This window comes from Cheilinus undulatus, linkage group 14, assembly GCF_018320785.1.
Source record: "Cheilinus undulatus linkage group 14, ASM1832078v1, whole genome shotgun sequence".
Classification (NCBI taxonomy): Eukaryota; Metazoa; Chordata; class Actinopteri; order Labriformes; family Labridae; genus Cheilinus; species Cheilinus undulatus.
The window spans coordinates 22,350,386-22,364,468 of record NC_054878.1 but is presented as its reverse complement, the minus strand read 5'-3'; the positions used below and the strand labels follow the sequence as shown (position 1 = coordinate 22,364,468).

The 14,083-nt window shown below is 39.5% G+C and overlaps 1 protein-coding gene across 1 annotated transcript in view; it reads left to right on the top strand.

The window, feature by feature from the left end:
- nbas (NBAS subunit of NRZ tethering complex) overlaps positions 1-14,083 on the top strand; it is a 313,145-nt gene that overhangs the window by 55,162 nt on the left and 243,900 nt on the right. The window contains exons 19-21 of the mRNA XM_041805537.1: positions 344-422; positions 4,501-4,605; positions 7,780-7,916. Coding sequence (XP_041661471.1) covers positions 344-422; positions 4,501-4,605; positions 7,780-7,916 — 321 coding nt within the window. The remainder of the gene's footprint in view (positions 1-343; positions 423-4,500; positions 4,606-7,779; positions 7,917-14,083) is intronic.

Below are 14,083 nucleotides of genomic sequence, written 5' to 3'. Positions count from 1 at the left end.
TACATAACCACTGAAGGCTTCTTGTGGTCATAAGGAGGTGATTTGCTGCCTTTAGAAAATGATTAGGTCTAGAGGGCACTATGGGGTATTATAATCACCAGTCCAAAGCATTGTTATATAGGTCCCTGTGGGTGAACTGTGTGAGGTCAATTTACAGTTAATTTAAAGCCAGAGTGTGGGCAAGCTTCAAGTTGACTGTAGTATGAAAGAAACCCTATTCAGATCTTGTAATTTGATTTCCAAGGTCACTCTTTTGTGATTTAATTATGATATTGTGCTGTAGTACCTGGCATGCTTTTGATTCATATGTATTGTCTCTGTGTTTGTGTGTGTGCTTGCTCAGGCTGACTTTGGAGCAGAAGGAGCTATGTCGCAGCCGACTGAAACTGCTCTCCTACCTGGACCGACTGGCAACATATGAGGTAACGGCAACAACTTTTTCTATCTCTCTCAATCAGATTGGAAATCGTGCATATAGTTCAAATGAATCAATCAACTCTGTATTTAAAGGTAGATCTATTAGGAACTTTTTTCACACATGCACTCTTGGAAATTTCTAGAAAATTTCACACAGCCTACCCCTGAATCTCCTTGTTTTGCTCTTTCACACGACCATCACAGGGGTACGTTGTCCCAGTCTTCATCTTCTCTCTTGATCGCAGTGAGTTTTTCTGAATATAGGTTGTTTGTGGTCATATGAAAATAGAAAATTTCTGCGTACATTAGGTTGAACCCTTCACTTTAAAACATAGCAATTTTCTAGTGAGTTTACTGATTTATGTTGCGTGGAGTAAATGATCAAATATCTCATATTGCTTTGTGTTATACTATTTACCAAATAAACATTGTGGTGTTAAAGCTAACCAAGCTATAAATAACAAATTTGTAGATAATGTAGCTAATGTAGCTAAAGCTAAGCTCACAAAACAGCTATGTAAGCTACCTAGGCATGTTATCTATTTAGCTACATTAGCTTTAGCTAGGTTTCCAAAAGCTCTCATTGCTAAATATAACTTTGCTGCAATAGCTTATGTAGTTGTGTTAGTTATTAGGGCTGGGACGATTCACTTTTCTCCCGATTCGATTTTTTATGATTTTTTAGGTGCCGATTCGATTTAAATCGCGATTCTACGATATTGCCGATTTTTGCAATCTTTTGTTAGCTTTTTAAACACCAGTGAAAAAGATGAATGATAATGATGCCTACAGACTATATCAGGAAAAATACACATCACATGTGTATAACGATGCATCACAAAATGTGTCTAACTAGAGAATACAAAATAGTTATAAAATGGTCAAGTGCAGGATTTCTCAGTTTATTCATAACAATTTAGTGTCAATTTCACAGAATTTGACACAGACTGAGCTAAATACTGAATATGAAGTGCATAAAGTCAATACATATGTGTGTAGTATATATATGTATAACTTATGTAATTTTAAGTTAATATCGAATTTAACAATGTAGAATTAAGCTATTTAAAAAATATATAGTCCTGCATCATCTCGCATTTTACCTATCTTTGTTCAATCTGAAGATGAGGATTTTCCCCATTTGTTGCACTGAATTAAAATGCTACCGTGATTTTTCTCCAAGAAAAGGGGAATAAATTATTATAGAGTGAATGTACTCCAATCCTTTATATTTCATATTTTATCAGTTTTTTATGTCATCACATAATATGTTTGCGGAGGGAGACTATGGGAGACGAGCTGATCGTCACGTCCAGCTTTAAGACTGATGGACTGTGTTTTGCGGAGGGCATGACGTGACAGGCCAGTATTTCTTTCTTGTATTACCGAAGCCGTCATTATTAACGACACTACACGGGACGGGTCCTTACAAATAATACGACTGTGATTATGGTTACATGAGTAGAGACCAGCGGTAGCTTCAACGGGCTTGTTTGTTGACGTTAGCCGTTAGCTGTAGCGCTAACGCGATGATGCCTAACTTGTAGATTCGTCGTGTTGTCTCAGTATTTTACTCTGGCGTGGCATATCTTGCAAACGACTGTCTAACTCCTGTCTAATTTTGTGCTGTCTTTAATGTTTTGGAAGCCAAAGTAAGTCTACACATCCACCATGAATGCGGCAGAAGTCGCTCTGCTGGGTAGGTATAGGCAACCGGCTCATGCAGACCGGAAGTCTCGTCTGATCTCGTTGTCTCAAGAGAGAAGAGGCAAGAGTCAACTGTCAGTTGGCGATGCCTGCCGCCAACTAGCGGTCAGGGGGTGAAATTACACCACAAACTACCGCACCAACAAACTGAATAATTAGCTAATTAATTAAATATCGATACTGCATTTTAAAATATCGATACAATATCGCGCCAGGAAGTATCGCGATATTTCAGTGTGTCGATTTTTTGTCCCACCCTTATTAGTTATGTGGCTAGCGTACCTATGTTAGCCTTAGCTAAAGCTAACAGAGCTGAAGCAAGCCACTAATGTATAACTACTTCTGAAACAGGTCTTTACATAATTTAATCCTGGATTAGCTCTCTGATCTTTCTCTGTTTTATTAATAAAATGTTTCTTAGTCTGTAATGTTTGTAATATAGTTATTCAATGAATGTTACTGCTAGACTTTGTATACCATTAAAGTTGAATTTAAAAAAATGGAAATATGTCCTACTGGCAAATTACAGCAGTTCCATTCTGAGATATACAATGTCTCAGATTAAGGGTGTGTGAAAATGACCATCTTCATCCAGACCCCTCTCAGTCTCAATGGTATATATATGCAGGAACATTATATTTGGTCTACATAGGTTAACTGGTGAATGCAAATAACCCAAATAAAATTGTGTAGTGATTTTTTTTTTTTACTGCAAAGAAAGGGGGTAACTGATGCTGTGGTTACACCTTTTTGGGACTGAAGCTGCACAGTCACTGCTGGAACTGTTCATCCACAAATGCACCACAGCAACTTTGATAAAAACAGATACCAAATCTCGGGCCAACTTATTGAGGACTGATGAAAACTGAGAAGGCAAAACTTCTGTTCAAATATGTGTGGGAGACAGAGGATTGAACAGAAGACAACAATCGTTGCTATGACAGCCCTTCCTTGTCTTGTCTTGGCATAGGCCAATATGATGTTATCCCAAAATTCAAAACACTCCTGCCTTATAACTGATGGTGAATCCCCTGATACAAATCAAATAAAGCATATAATAGAAGGCTTCTTTGCCCATTATAAAAACAGATAGTGTTTTTTTTTCTTCTCATCATTGCTGGAACTTCTTCTAACAATGTTTGTCCAGCTTTGTGCCACTGGGCTGAATGGAGCCAGGCTTGATGTTTTTCCAGACTCTTGTCTTGTGATGACAAACTGAGCTCATGAGATTTGAGGCTTGTTCAATGTGATCGTTTAGGAAGGAGAATGTATTTGAAGAACTATTAAGTTTGAGGGTTTCTGAAGGCCTGTATTGTGTGCATTTACAGGTTTGCAGAAGCTCATTTAATGATACTGTTAAAACATTTATTTTCTCTCTCCGTTATTTTCCCATCGGCAACCTAATTCTTTCATACCCAGTCCCTCCGAAGCACTGAGGCTTTTCTCATCTCCCTTGCATTGATGCTCTCTCTTAAACCCACTAATCTCTTTCGCAATATTGAGAAGATGTTTCTGTGCGCAGCATATAAAAGGATGAATCTAGCTATGCTGTAAGTTATGATTTTAGTCTAATAGTAACAGGCTTATAGCACGTTAGCATCAGTGTAGTGTAGATAGATGCATTCTCAAAGTGGCTTTTTGACACTTGCAACTACTTCACGCTCTGGATTTCAGATTTATGATGAGTAATGTTCACACACACACCCCTCTCGTCCACAATAAATCACAGATGACGAGCAGGCAGGGCCATGCATGTGAGAAGAGGTGCTTTTTTTTTAATCCTGCTGGATATTCTGCTCAGACAGAGTGACGTTTCTCTCTTTATTCGGACATTGTCATGGTAACTGCAGCGCTCGTCAGATTCCTTTTGCCCCCGATCCATTTTCTCTAGCTGTCTATGAATATGATATTAGGGTTTTTATCATACCGACTTGGGCTGGCACTGTCTGCATACGGCCCATTCAAAGGCTATCCATCAGAGACGCACAGTCACACACAAGTCTGCACAAAGACTACACACACACACTGGAATAGACACACATAAATCAGTCAAAGCCAGAGGCTGCAGCAACAAATGTTCCCCCCTGACTTATGAGCCTGCACAGTTAGACTCTCAAACCATCCTCTGATGGTTCGAACTAAAAAGGACAAGACATCTGTGAAGTTAAATAGCATCTCTGTTGACTTTCATTTGCAGTCACATCCTCTAATCTTTACTTTGACTTTCTACCCACTCACACCTCCAGGAAAAAAAAAAAGATAACCCTCTGCTTCACAAAATTCTTTCTATGAACCCTGGATATATTCCTTATTCCTCAATTTGTCTCTCTTTTTTTCCATCCCCCCTCTCTCTCTCTCTTTCTCTACACTCGACAGGAGATACTTGGCGGGCCTCACGCTGCAGAGCAGAAATACGACGCTGAGTTCTTCAAGAAGTTCCGCAATCAGAATATTGTTTTGTCAGCAAGAGACTACGCCAGGGTAATTTTGATTTTTCCCTCAAGTCATCCCACTGTTTGTTATAGTATTTGTTTTTTTAATAGCTTCCTGTATATGTCCAGTTTGGTTGAAACCTGTTGAGTTTTTAACTTGTTACAAAACAAACTAAAATGAATATTGATGCCTCTTTATGAGCTAGAAAAACAAAAAAGACAGCCTGCATAAACATAGATTATTCCTAAAAAATGTAATGCCTGAAAGTGCTACCATAGGGTAGATGTCAGTCGACTCCATGCTGCAGAATTAGGCTTTTTCTTGTATTTTCTGCAGTAGAGATTGAGTGATACATTTGATTGTAAAAGGCCTACAAGAAGAGATTACGTAAAAGAACAAGTTCAGCAAGTTTTTTTCGTTTATGGTCAATTTTCAAATGTGATACTGACTGGACTCTGCCAGACTATACTCTGTTTTAGTACTCTGTGAATTGTTATAGCACAGTGAAAACATTCAATATATGGACAAAAGTATTTGGCTGTCTGACAATGACACCAACAGGGACTGTGATAACATTATATTCTAATACATGCACTTTAATATGGAGTTGGTCCCCCTTTTTTGTCTGTAACAGCCTCCACGCTTCTTGGAAGGCTTTCCACAAGATTTTTGAGTGTTTCTGTGGGAAATTTTGCCCATCCTTTCTGTAGAGCAATTACGAGGTCAGGCACTGATGTTGGATGAGAAGACCTTGTTGGCAATCTCCATTCAAGGTGCGCAGTGGGGTTGAAGTCAGGGCTCTGTGCAGGACAGTTAAGTTCTTCCACACCAAACTCATCACACCATGTCTTTATAGTCCTAGCATTATTCAAAAAGTCTTGGTGTCCTGAAGCATGAAGATTGGCCTTTAACTGGAGATAAGGGGCCTTCACCAAACTTCACAGTTGGCACAATGCAGTCAGGCAGACAACGTTCTCAGGTATCTGCCTATTTTTGTGCTAACAACAATTCCGGTGAAAATACATAACTCGTCACAGCGTTGGCAACTTTTATGCGGGATCTTGCTTGGTCTTGTGCCTCGTGGCTGAGTTGGTGTTGTTCCTAAATGCTTCCACTTTCTAATGATATCACTTCAGTTGACTGTGGACTATCCAGCAGGGGTTTCATGAACTGTATAATTGCAAAGGTGGCATCCATCACAGTACCACACTTGAAGACACTGAGCTCTTCAGAATGACTCATTTTGAATCACAAATGTTTACAAATGGAGACTGCATGGGTAGGTGCTTGATTTTATACACCTGTGGCAACAGGTCTGATTGAAACACCTGAATTCAATAATTAACAGGTGTGGCCAAATACTTTTGGCCGTTAAGTGTATATGTGACTGAAGCCAGATAAAGTTCCTACAAGTCAGCCTTCCGGTGGTTAAGAAAAATGGATAGTGAAAAATGAAGTTGTTTTCTTCAAAATGATCATTTTTTTCTCATTTTATGCAAGTCCCACATTTAAACTACTCATCTGATGAAAAAAGTAACACAAATGTGATATTTAAAAGCATTAGTTTTGGGTTTTAAAATGCCCTGTTTTCTGAGTTTCTGTGGGGAGATTGAGGGGAGGACAAAGTGAAACTGCTGGGTGATAATTGGCCACTCAGCCTGCCATGGTTCCCAGTTTGGCCCATTAAGATGGACAATAACAAACACCGCATGGCTCAAACGCCACATAAATACAGCTGTTTCTAGTTATCACCTTTATCAACAAGCCTCAAGATGCACCCTGCAGCGAAGCAAAGTAGAAGAGACAATGAAGAAGCGGCAAGAATTATTAACAGACTTGGGACGACTTCAGGATCACTCGACAGTGAAAGTTTGATGAAGGTGGATTTCCTGTGGGAATATTTTGATGAGCGTCACCAGTCCGATTCAGAAGCTTGGTTTGGGTGGACTTTATGTAAAGGTGGCCCTATTGTTCACAACTATTACCTGACCTGCCTGAAGGTATGAAAAGTCCTGAAACTTTGAGCCTGGTTTTCTCAGAACAAACAGAAACTAGAAGTTAACATTCAAATGAGTATATCTTTGTAAAATATGCTTAGATTAAGGTGCATGATATACCATTTAAAAGGTTGGAATCTACACTTTCATAATGTGTACAAAACTCAAAAATGACCTTGGACGACTTGCAGGAGTTTTTACCACCTTTGGACACATATAGTATCTGTTAAAGGTTGGTTCGTGCATGAAAATGCTGCGATGTCCATCACGACAACAATGAAGGGACTAAAGTAATAGTGTACCTAGTAGTTTTGTTCAAGCAACAGTTGCAAGCAGTGAGTGAAAATTCTGTTGAAAAGTACATCAGAGTTTGAAAGTCATACATTAGTAAAAAGCTGGCAACGACATGGGGTTGATTCCTGTATCAGACATCCAACCGTGATAAAAGCGCTAGGTACAAAAACTGATGGAAATTTAAACCACAAAAAAGGAAATAAACAAAAAAAGCGAAACAAAAAAAAAAAAATAAATAAGAGGGCAGCTAAGAAATGTCCATTCAGTAACACATGGTTGAAAAGCCCTTTATTTAGACTGCCTTTATTGGAGACTTTTGGATGGACCAAGAAATAGAACCTGATGGCACAATTGAGGCAGTGTTTATTTTAGTGTTATTTTTTGGAAGCTACAGTACTTTGCAGAACTTTAAGGCATGTTTGGGCCAAAAATTAAGATTTGGATGTAGTGAGAAGGCCTGCCTGAGGGCCCCATTGAGCAGGAAGGCAGATTGACACAACCCTGATAGTGCTGTGGATGTCCTTGAATATTACCATGGGCATAGGAAAAAAAGAACGAAGTTTGTATCTTTAGGGCAGAGTAATGAATGCTGTGAGTAAGCACAGCCTAAGGTACTGTCTGGGTGGGCAGTAGGGTTGCCATGAGCCCGTGGTCTTGCTGTGGATGTTCCAAAGCCCTTAAAACTGCTAGCAATCTCTGGGTGTATTACCATGGGTGAGAAGGCCCTGACAAAAGAGATGCCGCTGAGCTTGACCTTGGCTGCCAAGCAACACATGTGTCGACATCTGTCAAGCTAATCTCTGGCTCAGACACTTAGATTGCCAATTTTATTTTACAACTGTTGGCTCATTTGATTACAGATTGTACTATTTAGAATAAATTCAGCACAAGTTTTTGATCTCTGGATCATTCACTTGTTCTTCGCCTGCAGGAGAGTAATGTGCAGGCTCTGGATATTCTCTTCACGTACCATGGAGCAGAACTCCTTCAGCACCGGCTAGCTATCCTCTACAACTTCCCAGAAACCACCTCTCCGCATGAGTACACCATCCTGCTGCCTGAAGCCTGGTGAGACCAACACGCATACAGACAAATAAACACAAATGACTCTTAATGTCTGTGTTAGTTACAATAACTATCCAGAGTAGGAATCAGAATCTCAGTGCTCTCATGAGAAGTGGAACAATGTTGGTTGAAGCACAGTGAGTGAGCGCTCAAAGCAAGCAGAGCTGCCTTTTCTTTGAAATTAAACAGTTTTAACAAGATTTTTCCATTCCATTTTCCTGTCAAAGTAAAGAGGTGAATATGTCAAGAAAATTTATATGCAGATTGTATCTTTACATACCCGACTTAGAGATGAGCATTTATACTTGAAACACTTTATACTCACGTGTTTAACATAACAAAAAAACAATCCATAAAGGAAGACTGATAAGGAAACTTTGATACCAAATATGAAAGCACTTTAGAAAGGTACTTGAAAATCATCTGTTTTATAGACATGAATATCAAAGTCATGTCCTAATCAGTGAGAAAAGAAAGTAATGTATAATAACTGATAATCTAGCAGCCCATCACTTTGTGGCCATATGAAACCAACACGACCACACTTTTCAAAGGTACTGAAAAGTACTTTTTTAAAGTCACTGGCAATAATTCAAAGAACATTTAAATTTTTCTCAGATGGACCAGTGGATTAGTTTGCTGCTGTGATATTAATTAAAGAAACAATCCATTTCACTACACATTATTAAGTAAAATAGATTGTTTAATTGATCATTTACATAACAATGTTAAGAATAATATCAGTCCATCTGTCTGTCTAATTGAATTCAGTTCAATTAAAATTCAATTCAAATGGCTTTATTGGCATGGAAATCAATTGGTTTCTTTGCCAAAGCAATTTAATTGCTTGGCAGTGAAACCAGTTGATCTGTCTGTCTGTCCGTTGTAATAGGACATATATTGTCACATGGCTGCCATTGTAACAGACATGGAATGTTTATTGTTGCCGTAGAAACTCAGGATGTCACTTCAAAGACTGCTATATAAAGCCCAGTTCGGATCAAAAATTTGCAATGACATGAGTTGCAACCTGCAGCTGTTTGTGACCGGCCACTCTGCAATATTCTTAAAGCATATCAATTAAAGGGATACTTCAACATTTTAGCAAATTCGCCCATTGCCATAATCCCTATAGTCTTAGGAGTAGGTTCATTACCTTTAGTTGTTGGTGCAAGCTGATTTTAGATCGGTGGGGCTGAGATGCGAGCTGCTCAGCTAACGCTATGGAGACATATGGTATTTCCGGCTTTCCCTCATCAAGCTCATCAAACACACAATCCAACAACTCCAAAATGCTCTCGTGGACAAGTTGTGACCTGCACATTCACCACGCTATTAAATAATCATTGAACATGAGTTCACTTCTCGAAATGTCTTTCTGCACTATTGCATTCTGCATTATTTCTCTGAAGGCAGCAGACTATAAGTTGATATTAGAATTATCTATTTAACAACATAGCTTGCTATCAGTCTATTTAGTGACATTCTGTGCAGCTGGCAGTGATTTAAAATGAAGCCTTGGTTGCTTGGAGGAAGGGTTCTTCCTTGGTCTGCTGTGTGTCTTTGCAGCGAGCACACACTCCTTCTCCCAGGATGCCACTGTGCTTACGTTGGGATCACATCATCTGCTGAACAGGATATTTACTTACCTTTATCATTGTCTTGTTGGCTTTTAAAAAAGTAACGAGCCACAAGTGCTTTAAATTCTCTGTAATTGTAATGTTGTTAATGACTTTATAAAAGAACGTGTTCCACTACTAGTTACCATGACAACAAATATTTGTTGGTGTTTATAACTTAAATTGAGACTTCCATTTCCTATGTCACATTTATCTGTTTGCAATTCCCTGAAGCCAGCTGTCTGCAATTTGCTGAACTGAAGGCAAGGTAGGCAACATCATCAGGCAGCCTGGTCTAAGCTGTGATATACCAGTTCATAAAGCTGCAACCATTGCTGGTGATATTCTGAAAAGGACTCATTGTGTCACAAATCTTTGTTCTGAACTGGGCTTAAGGAAAGGGTAACTGCTACCAGAAAATGTTGTTCTCTTGCTGAATCTCATTCATATTTTAACTTAACTCTTGACAACCCCTTGGATCCAGTTCTGTTCATGCACCCCCCCAATGCCTGGTGCAAACTTATTGTTTTGAATCAAGGACTCTGTTCAATACAAAGCAACACTTCATAAGCCGTATTTACTTGAAAGTAAACCACTGTTTGAGGGAGAAAAGCTGTTTAAAGTGTCCTTCACTGTTATCAGTAAAAATCATTTTGTGATCGCTCACAACATAAATCTGAAAGGGCCCTGAGCTTCACTTACAGTTGAAACCAGAAGTTTACATACACTATATAAAAAGGCACATAAACTTTTTTTTCTCACCATCTAACATTAAATCAGATTAAACTTTTCCTGTTTTTGGTCAGTTAGGATTACCAAAATTATTTCTATTTGCTAAATGCCAGAATAATGAGAAAAGGATTTTTTTTCAGATAATTTTTATTATTTTCTTCAAAGTCAGAAGTTTACATACACTAAGATTACTATGCCTTTAAACAATTTGGGAAAGCACAGATGAGTTAACATTACAGTTAACATTTGAGTTAATTAGAGGCGCACCTGTGGATGTATTTTAAGGCACACCTGAAACACACTGCTTCTTTGTGTAACATCATGGGAAAATCAAAAGAAATCGGCCAAGACATCAGGAAGAGAATTGTGGACTTGCACAAGTCTGGTTCATCCTTGGGTGCAATTTCCAGATGCCTGAAGGTGCCACGTTCATCTGTTCAAACAATTATACGCAAGTATAAACACCATGGAAATGTCCAGCCATCATACCACTCAGGAAGGAGACGGGTTCTGTGTCCCAGAGATGAACGTACTTTGTGAAAGTGCATCTCAACCCAAGAACAAAAGCAAAAGACCTTGTGAAGATGCTGGCTGAAGCTGGTAAGAGTGTGTCATTATCAACAGTCAAACGAGTCCTGTACCGACATGGGCTGAAAGGCCACTCTCCCAGGAAGAAGCCATTACTCCAAAAGAAACATAAAAAAGCCAGATTACAGTTTGCAAATGCACACAGGGACAAAGACCTTAATTTTTGGAGACATGTTCTGTGGTCTGACGAAACTAAAATTGAACTTTTTGGCCATAATGACCATCGTTACATTTGGAGAAAAAAGGGGGAAGCTTGCAAGCCTGAGAACACCATCCCAACTGTGAAACATGGGGGTGGCAGCATCATGTTGTGGGGTTGTTTTGCTGCAGGAGGGTGTGGTACACTTCACAAAATAGATGGCATCATGAGGAAAGAACATTATGTGGAAATACTGAAGCAACATCTCAAGACATCAGCCAGGAAGTTAAAGCTTGGGCGCAAATGGGTTTTCCAAATGGACAATGACCCTAAGCATACTGCCAAACTGGTTACAAAGTGGCTTAAGGATAACAAAGTCGGTGTTTTGGAGTGGCCATCACAAAGCCCTGATCTCAATCCCATTGAAAATTTATGGGCAGAGCTGAAAAGGCATGTGCGAGCAAGAAAGCCTACAAACTTGGCTTAGTTACACCAGTTCTGCCAGGAGGAATGGGCCAAAATTCCTGCAAACTATTGTGAGAAGCTTGTGGAAGCATATCCAAACCGTTTGACCCAAGTCATACAGTTTAAAGGCAATACTACCAAATACTAATGAAATGTATGTAAACTTCTGACTCTCAAGAAAATAATAAAAAAATGTCTAAAAAATGATCTCTCTCATTATTCTGGCATTTAGCAAATAGAAATAATTTTGGCAATCCTAACTGACCAAAAACAGGAAAAGTTTAATCTGATTTAATGTTAGATGGTGAGAAAAAAAAGTTTATGTGCCTTTTTATATAGTGTATGTAAACTTCTGGTTTCAACTGTATGTGTGATTTATCCTTGAAACTAAACCATGGTTAACTGTGCTACTGTTTAGTGATAATCATGACCCCCCCACACACACACACGTTTCTCATTTCTTCTTTTCTGTTTTTCCCTCTAGTCAGGGGTGATCTTTTGCAGTTCTCCACATGTAAAAGCTCTTTCATACACTCCAAAGGCGTGCACATCGATTGCATGCAGCCAAAGGTCTGAAATCACAAAGGACAGCTTTAAAATCACAAGAGAGGTTTTATTTCTGGTTCCATATTTGCATGCAAAACATTAAAATTAAACAAACTGAGCTGCAATGATTACAGTTGTCCTCCTGTTTTTTTTCTGTGTAGGAGTAGAGGAATGTTGAAAAGAGCGAGCTAGGGTGAGAATATGTGAGAGGGAGATGATGGAGGAGTGTTGGTGAGGGGTCAAATCATTTCTCCTTCTTTTATGGACTACTAATAGAGGTGACAGACTGGATTTACTGATGAGTGCCGCCGGCAATCTATTGCACCTTTTTTGTTTTGTCTCTCTCGGTTTTCCCTTCTCCTCTGTTCTCTGTGCTATTATTTATTAATACATTACATCTACATTTGCATAAAATGGCATGACTTAAAGTTACAAGCTAAAAAGAACAGAATTAAGATATGCGTACTGCTTCAATCAATACACATTTCCTGCCACTGCTCCCTTTTATTAGCCATGTGTGAGTTTGTATGGAGGTCAGGCAGCTGTGGCTCTGCAGTGGGCATCCATCATGGCTCTGACGCTGTGGGGCAGTTTCCTATTTTCCCTCAGCCTGTGAGCTCCGACTGCTCCTCCCAAACAGCACTCGCTGCTCCACTGCAGCAGACGGAGCCAGCTGAAGCCATCTGTTTGGAGCTCACTTTGTTATAAACTCAAGTCTTGCTTCACTGCGAGGGGAAAAAATACTCTCTTGTAATATTGATCAGATCTGTAAGGGGTGGGGGAGGGGGACCTGGAGATGTGTGAAAGAATGCAGAATAGTGGCGTATTTTATCGAAAATTTTGCCCGTAGCTTGACAGGCCTGGCCTGGTGGAAATAAAAATAAACTTCAGGCTCCCAAGTTTGCTTTGCATCTCCATTTTCCCCTCCTGCCCATCTTTCCTCGCCTCTCTGAGCCTGACGGGAAGTAGATTAGGTGAGCAAGAGTGGAATAATTCATCCCTCCCCATCGATATTCAAGCTCTCACACCAATATTTACTCTCCACCCTCTAACCTGGCCGACTCTAATGAGGAAACAGGAACAGGGAGCCAAAAAGGTTCCCTCTCTGTGGGCCTTTTAGGGAATAAAAATGAGGATTTTCGATCTCTGTCATCTCCGTGGTAAAATTCCAATCATAATGTATGAACTTGAGCTAGAGTGCTGGTAAAAAAGCTTCCTACTTTTGTGCCTCAAGATAAATCATATCCACTACCAGGACACTTCTTATGTATTTTGTGATTGGAAAGAATTTATGGCGGTGCTGAAAAACTGCTGCGGCGTGTGTGCACTTGGCCTTTAATGGCACCGAAGCTATAGAAGATTTGTAGCCTGCTCTATCTTCCTCGAGTTTTACAGCCACAGTACATATTTTTCTGTCTATATTCAGACAAATAGATAACAAGAAGAAGTGCAGTAATCCTGGAATAAGATAAAACAACCCTCGGTTCATTTGAGATTGGGTGCATGCATTCATACACGTCCGTATTTGTGACATGCTGGTTTACACAGTCATCCTTCGCTCTGGTTTCTTTTCTAGCATATTCCCTATTTATCTTCCTCAGACCTGTCACACTCAAGGAGACCAGGAAGAAGTAAAACTCAGCACTGACATAGCTTGTAGAAAATAAAAGCTTCTGCTATTTACAACCGAGGCATGGCTCTCTTCCTTTGCAAACTTCTTTGACTTGTTCATTGTTGTGCTTTTATGCTTTTTTTTTCTGCTTCCTGTCTTCCCTTCTTATCTTCGGCTGTTTCAGTTCCCTGCATTTTGCTGCCACCTCTCATTTAAGTTCCACTGAAGATTATGACCATGTTAAGTTTGACATGGTGAACGTCTTCTCTGATTTAAATGGTGTCATCTTAGGTCGGTGGAAAGTGGGGCAGGGTTATTTTTTGACTATATGCCAACTATTGGTCTTTCGTTTGATATAGATGCTTTTTTCAGGATTATTTGAACTGGCTCAGATCACTGCATTGCTCAAAAACTGTCTACACAGTAATTGCACTCTTGAGCATACTGGTCCCTTTCTAGTCAAACTGTA